General features: G+C 47.3%; 2 protein-coding genes across 3 annotated transcripts; both read left to right on the plus strand.

Moving 5' to 3' along the window:
• The first annotated feature begins 181 nt into the window (after nucleotides 1-181).
• On the plus strand, nucleotides 182-5,205 carry spty2d1 (SPT2 chromatin protein domain containing 1). 2 transcript variants are annotated; one of them, XM_080002659.1, is made up of 7 exons: nucleotides 182-234; nucleotides 349-986; nucleotides 1,419-1,539; nucleotides 1,636-3,333; nucleotides 3,954-4,113; nucleotides 4,235-4,312; nucleotides 4,559-5,205. In XM_080002659.1, exons 2-7 carry the CDS (start codon nucleotides 924-926, stop codon nucleotides 4,650-4,652), a joined length of 2,214 nt encoding a protein of 737 aa, XP_079858785.1. In that variant the 5' UTR covers nucleotides 182-234; nucleotides 349-923; the 3' UTR covers nucleotides 4,653-5,205. The 2 variants fall into 2 exon arrangements, with proteins under 2 accessions (XP_079858785.1, XP_079858784.1); XM_080002658.1 differs by having other exon boundaries at nucleotides 222-986.
• Nucleotides 5,206-5,679: 474 nt separating this feature from the next.
• uevld (UEV and lactate/malate dehyrogenase domains) lies at nucleotides 5,680-9,837 on the plus strand. Its single transcript, XM_080002424.1, has 12 exons — nucleotides 5,680-5,799; nucleotides 6,024-6,108; nucleotides 6,213-6,278; nucleotides 6,521-6,684; nucleotides 6,821-6,962; nucleotides 7,068-7,162; nucleotides 7,262-7,367; nucleotides 7,502-7,672; nucleotides 7,785-7,949; nucleotides 8,585-8,678; nucleotides 8,871-8,994; nucleotides 9,665-9,837. The coding sequence occupies exons 1-12, from the start codon at nucleotides 5,758-5,760 to the stop codon at nucleotides 9,827-9,829; spliced, it is 1,419 nt and encodes a 472-aa protein (XP_079858550.1). The 5' UTR covers nucleotides 5,680-5,757; the 3' UTR covers nucleotides 9,830-9,837.
• The last annotated feature ends 1,038 nt before the right edge of the window (nucleotides 9,838-10,875 follow it).

A 10,875-nucleotide genomic window follows, 5' to 3' on the forward strand; every position in this document is an offset into this window, starting at 1 on the left:
GCCCGGAAAGGGAGACGTCAACGGACCCGTCAGCCGCTTACCCACTTTCTAAATAATGTCTTTTTTTTTTGTTGTTTTGTTTTTTGTTTTTTTGGGGGGGGGCAACAACAGAGTGAAAGAAACGCGGAAAATTATTTTTAATATCTACATATATATATTTCGTGCATTAGACTGGATAAACCAAAAGATAAATAAATACATAAATAAACCGACATAACAACTCCCATTCGACGTGTAAGGCAGGATAATAATAATAATAATAATAATAATAATAATAATAATAATAATAATAATAATAATAATAATAATAGACTATTGTTATTACGGCTTCATTTTACTGATGCTCAGTCTGAAGTCCCTCCGCAGGCAGCAAGCCCCGCCGTCATCCCGGATCCCGGATCCCGGATCCAGTCCGGCGGGTCAGTCCGACCCAGCGGACCCTTCAGCCGAGCGTCGGAGCCTTGGTCGCAGCTGTTCCTCGCTCGACTCCTTCGTCCGTCCTCGTCTCCTCCGCCGCTCGAGTCGGCGCCTCCGGCCTCCGAGTCATTCGCCCCGTCGGCCGCAGGGACGACCGCCTCCGGCCTCCGGCCTCGCCTGCGCGGAGCGTGTTAGGGCAGCGCGTTCGCTCCCGGCGCTAGCTAACCGCTAGCACGTCCGCTTCTCGATCGCTCCGCGGCGACATGGCAGCGCCGCTGTAGTTCGTGTTCGCGAGTCGCCGCGAGGTCGGTGTCCGTCGAGGAAAAGGGTCGCGTCGCGTCGCGTCGCGTCGCGCCGCCCGGGATGAAGTGGCTCCGCTTCTCGCCCGACTTTGCCTGAGCGTTGAACGAGACCTCGCTCTCGGAGCACCGGGCGGGCCCGGCGGAGTCGGGTCGGGTCGGATCGGGTCGGATCGAAGCCGTCAGCTGACACGGACGCCCGCCAACATGATGGACTTCGACAACATCTTGTCCATCGCCTCCCAGAACCAGGGCCTGAGCAGCGTCCAGGTGAGGAACCGGCTGTTAAAGCGTTTTCAACTCGGCGGGGAATGAAGACGGGGACGCCGTCGTTTTGAGCGCCGGGGAGGGCAGCGCGGCCGTTCATCTCTCTTCATCCACGTCAACATTATAGTGGGAAGGAAGTGAAGCTTTGAGTGCGGTGCTCCATTTAGAAACACGTGGGGGTGGGGGACTCATGTCCATCTGGGTGGATTGATGAAAATAGAATAGACAAGAATAAGCGATACACAATAAACCTAAAAAGAATGAACTACAAAATACAAAAAAAAAAAAATGGCTCATTTGAAATAACCTTTTGAATTAACCGAAACTAGATACTCAAAAGAAAAATGCCCCCCTGTGCAAGAAACGTGAAACAATAAACAATACAGGTGCGGTGGCCAGGTTTCTCACTCGATTCGTCTCGCCTCCTCTTTTTAGCCGCAGAAAAGGTACAGCCTACAAACTGGACCACCCAGAAAGGACCCAAGGGCCAAAGCTGTGAATTCCACTGCGGTGCAGGCCTTCCTGAAAAAGCAGGACTGCGATAACCGGAAGAAAGGTATTATTTGCCATACAATAATCACACGCGTCGCTCAAAACATTCATTGTGTGTTCGGTCATAATTTAACATAAATGATTGTGGCGCTTTCCCCAGAATTGCACATGAAGAAAAAGAGGGAGACACTTCTTGCCAAGCGGGTTGAGTTGAAGTCCGACCGGAAGGCACGTGCAATGGCTTCCAGAACTAAGGACAACTTTAGAGGCTACAACGGCATTCCAGTGGTAGAAGAACCAAAGAAGAAACGGTCAAAAACAGAGAATTCGGAAGAAATGTCCATGAGAAACACATATGACCCGGACGACGATGAGGACAACTATGAGTACGAGCAGACTGATTCGGAGCCTGAGGAGGAGCCACTTCGCCCAAGCAAAGCGACCAGTAGCAGTGGGAGTAGTAGCAGGCCCCCAGCCAAGAAGTCATCTGGGGCACCAAAGCCTGCTCCGCCACCCATGAACTTTGCCGACTTGCTCAGGTTGGCAGAGAAGAAGCAATTTGAGCCCGTTGAGGTCAAAGCCAAGCCAGCGAAGAACGACGAAAGGCTCCGCACTGCTGATGAGATAAGGGAGCTGGAGCTGGAGCGCAAGGCCAAGAGACCTGATAAAGGTCGCGACTCGAGGCCGGAGAGAGATAGAGAATCTTTGAGCAAGTCCCAGTCTAGCTCATTTAGAAAGAGCGCTTCAGATAAAGAGCAAAGAAACGGGAAGCTACAAAAGAACTCGTCAGAGAAGCACACCGTTCCCAGCGTTTCTGGGATGAAGTCAAAGCCCATGTTGACTGATAGTAGAGGACATAGTTCTTCCAAGTTTCTTCCCGATGACAGAGTCAGACCCAAGACCACACAAAGTGACAGAGAGAGACCCAAAACAAGCTTGCCTAGCTCTTCAGGTGCCTTAAACGGTAAAGTCCCTTCCAAAGGAGCATCTTCTCACATCTCAGGTAAACAGTCAGCCCCTAGACAACCGTCTGGCCAGAAATCCAGCAACACAAGTGACCTTAGCTCAAAGAAGGGGACCTCATCGTTACCTCAAGGAAGACCGGGATTAAGTTCCTCATCAAGAACTCCCAGCACAACTGGAGTGGGCAGAGCTGGCTCATCTCAGCCGGCAAGCTCTGGACAGACTAGACAGAATCAGGCTGGTTCACAGAAGGGAGCATCCACAAATGGGCACCTTCAGAACAGAAAAGGAGAGTCATTAAGGCCTGGGGGTAGCTCGATGGTTAAATCAAGTAATAATGGACATATGAAGCTTGTATCAGGTGGTCCTCCTAAGCCAGGGAGCCAACCTCAGGGGAGGCCCGGCGGTGCACCCCAGGGGAGGCCCGGCGGTGCACCCCAGGGGAGGCCCGGCGGTGCACCCCAGGGGAGGCCCGGCGGTGCACCCCCGGGGAGGCCCGGGGGTGCACCCCAGTCGAGGCCCGGCGGTGCACCGCAGTCGAGGCCCGGCGGTGCACCGCAGTCGAGGCCCGGCGGTGCACCGCAGTCGAGGCCCGGCGGTGCACCGCAGTCGAGGCCCGGCGGTGCACCGCAGTCGAGGCCCGGCGGTGCACCCCAGTCGAGGCCCGGGGGCAGTCTCCAAGGCTCGTCCATGGGAGGGGACAGGACCTCAGGCGGTCGACCTGGCAATATGGGGCCAGGACCCAGGAGACCTAAATGTACTGTGGTGTCTGAGACCATCTCATCAAAGAACGTAAGTGGACAGAGACCAGGAGCTCCTCCGAGGCCAGGAATGCCACAGAGACCTGGGATGGCGCCGAGACCAGGGATGCAACCCAGACCTATGAGACCACCTGGCAAGTACCAAATAGAGAATAATGGCTCTCCTCACTAACTTTAAATGAACATCTGTTAATCCTGATGTAGTCTTGATCACATGCGCCACCAAATACGATTTGAACTTGTAATGTCTGTTTAAGAGTGGCATTCTTGTCGAAGTTGAGCATCATTCTTTGTTCTACTTGTGGCATTTTGTCCAAATAACCAGAAAATACTTATCGGTAACAAAGCGGTATAGAGCATGGAATGCATTTGCTTGTGAAGACTAGATGAATGTGTTTAAACTCAAAGGGGCACAGAGTTTATTTGCCAGACTGAGCTAACAGTGTGTCAGCAAGACTTTGTGTCCTTTGTCATTATTCTTGGGTCAGTTCCATGGTCGAAGGGAGTGCCATGGTGCAGGCCTTATGTTTTAAATAAACAATTGAATGTTAATTATGATAAAATGTAAGTATTCAAATGTGTTTTATTTTGTATGTGTTATCTCACATTTAACAGCAATTGTCCCATCACCACTATGGCAGTTTATCACCTTAACAAAATCAATGTTGGGATAGGACATTTAATTAACATCATATTTATTTAAATAATTAGAATTTGTTGTGTTTTATTTTTATTTGTTTTTTTCCTCCTGGAGGTACAAACTTGCCACCGATCACCATTGCGTACAAGAGGAAATTAGAGGAGGAGGAGGAGGAGTACGACTCAGAGATGGACGATTTTATTGATGATGGAGGTGATGAGCAGGAAGAAGTGTCCAAACACATCAGGGAAATCTTTGGCTACGATCGGAACAGGTAAATATTATTTCCCCAAAGGTGTAATCCACACCATTGATCTAATTTGATGATATTATTATTATAAACCGCCCCCACCGAGTGTGGAAAATGGTGAACCATTTTGTTCTCGTCAACCCAGGTACAAGGAAGAGAGTGACTATGCATTAAAATTCATGGAGAGCAGCTGGCGAGACGTGCAGAAAGAAGAGGCCAGAAGGTGAGGCCGAGAGAGGAAAAACTCACAAAGCGTTTAGAATTATCATCAATATATGATGCTACACCTGTCGTTAAAAAGCCTTAGCACACACCTTTTGCACCTGGAGCAAAAACACACAATGGTTACAGACAATATCAGTCTGTGGCGTCATTCCAGCTGTCGCCATGCAATTGAAAGAGTTTGTTTGTGTAGACTGGTTTACATGGGCTAACTTGTGTGCCATGTCGCTGCACTTTGTTTTATTAGTCTGAAGCTGGCCGTGCAAGAGGATCTGGAGGAGGAGAAACGAGAGGAAGAGGAGCTGATGCGTAAAAATGCCAAGAGGAGTAAACTGAAATGAAGTCCCCTTTAGCCTTTGAACAAACCCAACTCCTTATTCCATGAGGGTCGGTAGGCTCCTTTTTAACGCATGCGGGCCAAACATTCTGTTAACTGTACTTCCTTTATGTTTTGTTACAGAGATGATTCATTATTAAGTCACTGACGGTATTAAAGACAAAAACCACAATGTCCATGAGACGTCCTCATCAGACATTTCTCAATCTCAAAGTCAAAGTCAAAACATTTCTCTGTGTTGCCCCGTTACTCTATTTATTTCTTTTCTTGGAGTGTACAGTTTGGTTTATAAAAGAAAAGGCTGAGCAATGAAAAGAAATGTAAATATAGCATATAAAGTGTGTGTGGGGTTTTTTGTTTTTTTTTGGTGTAAAATCATGATTAAAATGTGAAATTATGATGGGAGGCTATTTTTGAGCAGAGACCATTATATTTTTCAAATGCTGAGCAGAAACTCTGCACTCTTACGTTTTATCAGCTGTAATTTAATTTAACAGCGGAGAATGCATTTCCATATCTGTTGCAATTTCTTTTTTAAAAAGAATTTCACAGAAAAAAAATAACGTGTCTCAATGTGTCTTTTATTGACTGCGGTGTTTGTTGTTAAATCTCAGTTATGCACAATTTTAATAGTATCTTCATTAAAAGGAAACGAAACGAATACTATACATACAGTATATTCACATTTATTTTATTATGCATACTTTTATATAATATATTAATTTGTCTGCAACATAAGTTGTAAAGTTCCTGTTTTGACTGTTTATATAAAGTATATTCATGTATATTATACTTTTACTTATTTATTTGAAAATAATATATTGATTATGTGTGTGTGTGTATGTGTGTATATATATATATATATATATGTAAGAAGTTCTACATTTTTAACTCACTACAAAACATGTTTTTACTATATTATTAAGCTTCACTCTTGCAAAAGCAAACCAGTGCTGCTAATTGAGCGCCGTTTTTGTCCGCCTCGGCTTGCCGTAGCAGCCACTTCGACCCGCCGCCAGGTGCTTTGCGGAAGTTTGTGTTGACAGGCGCCGGCAGGAGACGTCCAGTCGGGCCTGATATTGCCTCCGCGGGCCTCTGGGGTTTCATAGATGGAGATCAGCTCGGAGAAAATACAGCGGATCCTTTCAAAGGTGCGTTGTTTTGCTAAAAAGGTCGCCGCGGCCAGTGTGAACGTCAACTGAAACGTTGACGCCTGAGCAACTTCTGCGCTGGTGTCAGCCCGTGTTGTGTGAACCCGTCGAACCAGCTTTTCTAGAGCCGACCACACGCTCGTCTTCCCTATATTTGTCATCCACCATCCACTACCGACGCCTGGAATCCGTTTCATATGTGTGTTTTGTTTATTTGCGACCAGTACAAATTTCGAGATGTTGCCATTGAGGAGCTGCAGAAGATCCACCGCGTCCACCCGGGGATTCAGCCAGTCACCGGCACCTTCAGTGAGTGGTTTTTTTTGTGTGGACATCTACGACGAAACATGAAAATTACGCTATTTGTCACCTCAGAACGACGAATGGACTGTCCCCGCTGTGTTATCCCGCAGCTTTCAGTGACGGCACCCAGAAAGATCTGCTGAAGCTGATCTGCAACCTCCCGGTCAGATATGAGGGTAGGTCGGGCCGAGCGAGGCTTTTATTTATTTTGAAAGGCTTTTAATGTGAAAGGCGTGAGGATATCCAGTACAATTCCACAAGAGTTCTCATCCAAGATCGCCCCCTATTCCTCTCCCACAGCCCACACAGCGACAACGACACCCATGTCAGATGATCGGGCCTGTGGGTTAAAGAGTTTATTTTTATTTATTTTTTTACTTTGATCGCCTGTGCACTGACAGTGTCTCTCAATCTCCAGGCCGCTCCTACAACCTTCCCGTCCAGCTGTGGCTGATGGACTCCTTTCCCTTCACGCCTCCCATCTGCCTGCTGAGGCCCACGGCCAGCATGGTCATCCTCGAGGGCAAGCACGTCGACGCCCGGGGACGGATCTACCTGCCCGGCCTCCACAACTGGGACCACGTGAGATTGTTTTTTTTTTGGGTTTTGACTTGGTTTTTTTGTTTTTTTTTTACGGCTTCTTCCGGACCAGTCGGCGGGGGATTTTTGGAGCGGTGTCTCGTCATTGATTTTGCTCTTGGATGTTTCTCCGTGACAGCCCAAGTCGTCCGTGGTGGGACTCCTGGCCGAGATGACCGCCACGTTCGAGGAGGAGCCTCCGTTGTCGACCAAGAACACCGACGGCGACAAAGACCCCCATCAGCTGCTCGCCTTTGTCTCCAAGCTCCAGATCGACGAAGGTGGCATATTTGACCTTCGAACATAAAAAAAATAAAAAATAAAGATGGTGTTTTGGGCTTCCCACATATTTGTCACTGATAAGTTTTAAGGAGTGCCATTTTCAGGTGGGGTGCGGCACCACGATCAACCTATCAACAAAGTCTCGGTCATCGGGGGAGGGGACTTGGGAATGGCAACCGTAATGAGCATTTTGGCGAAGGTAAATCCTTTATTTGTCATGGAGCAAGTATCATGGATTAAAAATTAAAAAAATCAGGGGTTTTGTCTTTGTTGACCTTGTTCTTAACTTTCGCCTTAGGGCAAAGTGGACAAACTCGTTTTCATTGACGTAGCCGTGAGTTCTACCAAGGGCGGGAGCGTAGATCTTGAGATTTTCAGTCTGCCCAAGGTTGAGGTGTCGAAAGGTTTGTCTCCGTCCCATAAAACACACTCACGTTGCAACCGTTTTTCGTGGTTGTGTTTGTGGTTTTGTACAATAACTCAGTCGGCTTGTTTTGGCCACAGGCCGCTGTTAAGGCTTTCCTCTCCTCCCCGCTAGATTTGTCGGCATCTGCGGGCTCCAAGGTGGTCGTGGTGACGGCGAACGCGTGGAGCGACGAGCAGTCGTACGTGAGCGTCGTCCAGACCAACGTGGACCTCTACCGGGGTATCATCCCTGGCCTGGCCCGGCTCAGCCCCGGCGCCGTGTTCCTCATCGCCTCGCAGCCCGGTCAGTTGAGCGCCACAAGCAGGTTTTCGGAGAGGCTGCGCTCGACTCCGCGCCTTTTCTTTCCCCTCAATCTTAATCTCTCTCCCCTCCCCCGCCCCCCCCCCCCCCAAAGTGGACGTAATGAGCCACGTGGCGTGGCGGCAGAGCGGCCTGCCCCCCACGCATGTGATCGGGGCGGGGTGCAACCTGGACTCGGAGCGGCTCTGCCGCGTCCTGGACATCAACCTCAACACGCACAAGCAGGCCTGGGTGGTGGGAGAGCTTTCAGACAACAAAGGTGAGGATGAGCGCGCACGGACGCAGGTGTTTTTGGGCTAATGACCATTTATTGAGCATGTGTTCAAATGACAGGGTTCTTACCGGGTCCTTGAGGTGCTTCAAGTGCTCAAATTTCGTCCTCCGACATTGAAGTACCGGAACACCTTGAGAATAGCCATTTTTGTGCTTAAGTGCTTGAAAAGTCCTTGAAAAAGAACCATCTTTAAAAACCTGTGATTCCCCCTGGTTATTCAAATTGTAACGTAAACTTTTCCAGTCGCTTTTATGACAGATACATTTAATCCTTATAATATAAATAATAGATATACTTATAAAGCTCTTGAATTTTGAATAGACAATAGACAATGAGACTAAGATTACATTATATTTTAAATAAAGATCAAATTGAAAATTGATATTTGTTTTGAGTGAAGTCCTTGAAAATGAAAGAAATACTGCTTGAAAAGGTACTCGAAAGTCCTTGAATTTCATTTTGTAATGGCGGAATGAACCCTGATATTAATCGCCTCTTTCCGTCTATTGATTTGTTTTGCTGAAGGTCATATTTGCCGGTTGTGCCACCGTCTCCACTCACGTTGTTTTGTTTGTCTTTACCCTTCCTCTGGTGGAATGCTGTGACTCATGGTGCGGCAGTGGCTGTGATGAGTCACATCGGGAGCGGATCCAAGCAGCAGCCCGACATCGCTCCGGGCTCCAGCTCCGGCTCCACCAAGCCGCTGCTGAACAGGTAGGGACCCGAATGCCACGACGTCGTCGCCGCCGCCGGTACGAAGGCTCGGCGCATTAAGGCGGCGCTGACTCAGAGGCGTGTCCTTCAATGGAACACTTATCGTCTCGACTGTTTTTTGGGGGTTTTTTTTGTTTCAGTTTTTTTATTTTAGACGCCTCGATATTTCGAGTGTTTTTCGTGTGTTCTCAGGGCGTTTGAGCTGATGAGGAACCGAGGCCAGCGGTCCTGGTCGGTGGGTCTGTCCATCGCCGACATCACCTACAGCGTCCTGACCGACAGGAAGAAGGCCCACTCTGTCTCCACGCTGGCTCAGGTACTACAGCCCACACCTCACGCACTAAACGTCCACGTGTCCGGAGACCTTGGTCATTACGTCATGTTCTGTGCTGTGCTGTCCATCCGGTGCGCCTTCACCTCAGTGCCGTCCCCGTATACTGTACCTCAAGTCTTCATTAAGAATTTGAAGTATTTTATCGAAATGATTTGACGTCAGCCGGTGAACTTTATGGCAATAGGAGAAGCCTTTTTTTTTTAAACGTTTTTAAAGGGATAGTTTGTCATTTTGGATGCTCATTAGACAACACTTCAGTAATCCAGGGGGGTTTATTTTTTTTATTTTTTATGAATGCGTTACCGCAGCAAAACAATGCATTATTAATTATTTAGTAACACTAATTATTATTTTTATTATTATCATCCTTACTTATTTTCTATAAATGTGGCTTTGATAATAATTCAGCCAATGAACTTTGCCGCGGTTTACTTCCATTGCATCTTGAGGATTGCTGCGGGAGAATATCCCATACGTAACAGGCGTACGCGAAGGTTGGATTAATGTGAAAGTCAATCAACAACATAATGAGACAATTTGAAAGACACGACATTCAATCCCTATCGCCTCCTGCCAGCCTTTTGCACCCTCTGTGTTGTACAACGTTCTGTGCTCCTCACTGTGGCCCGTGTGTGTTTGTGGCGGGCTCCAGGGCTGGGGTGGGATCGGGGCCGAGGTGTTCTTCAGCCTGCCGTGCATCCTGGGAGCCAGCGGTTCCACGCGGCTGGCGGGGGTCGCCCTGGGACCCGAGGACGACCTCAAACTGAGGGACAGCGTCGCCTCCCTCTCTGACCTCATGGCTCAGCTCAGGATCTAGCCGCTGCCGCCGCAAAGTCACCCAGTCTTTATAAGGAAAAGCAACAACGATTGACCGTTTACCCAGGCGGTTCTACCAGCGACACTCCATCCCTGTCTATCTGAAGTTGAAAGCTGTTCAAGGCGTTTTCCAGCGCTTGAAAACAAAACGGAAGGACTTCTTACAATGTTGTTGAGTTGTACTTTAAGCATGGTTACAGTTATGTTTAAGAGTCGACTTTGCTTATTTCCAATTAACAATACATCGAAGAATAATCATGAACACCTGAGATTAATCAGTCTGATACATCCAAATAATGATTGTCTATAACCCAATTTTGCTAATCACAAATCAAATCTAAACTAACTTTGACCAAAGATATGGTTCTGTCTATGACTCTGCAATATTGATATACAGATTGTGCAAATCACTTTTGTCCTTATGCAGTGTGTCATCGAAACTCAGTGTTTTGAAGCTTTCTCGTGATGATAACCTCATTCATGGCCCTCCCGTGAGCGACTAATAACTTCTCAGACGGAAACTTTGAGACTATGGCTTCCAACTGTACAGACTCCATTATGAACCAGCTTGATGTTCCCCAGTCCTTCTGCCTGTTCAACCATGTGATCCAACCAACCTCCACCACTTCAGCTGAAGCGATCACTCGAGTTTTTCAGTGCGTTGGATTTCAGGAATAAACATTTGAATATATTTTTCACTGTAGCACTGCAGCAATTTTCTCTATTTTAATATTTTTTTTTTTTAAACACCTTTGCACATATCATGGTGCCTCTCTGAGCTGTTTTCTTCTAAATTGGCCTTGGTATCTGCTCACATCCAGAAAAGCATCCGTCTGGATTTGATCTGATCAGGCCAGGTAACCTAATGGAAGCATTTATTTTTGTATTTGTGCGGGAAATATTAAGATTAAGTTGTTGCATAATAACATGACGGAGGATATTTGTAGCTAACTATAGTGTATATTTTCAGACTATATAGAGGACAGTGCTTTATTCTATTTCTGTGGATGCTATTTCCATGAAAAATTTGTTCATGTTCTGAGACTG

The sequence above is a fragment of the Zeus faber genome (assembly GCF_960531495.2).
Source record: "Zeus faber genome assembly, chromosome: 6".
Taxonomy (NCBI): domain Eukaryota; kingdom Metazoa; phylum Chordata; class Actinopteri; order Zeiformes; family Zeidae; genus Zeus; species Zeus faber.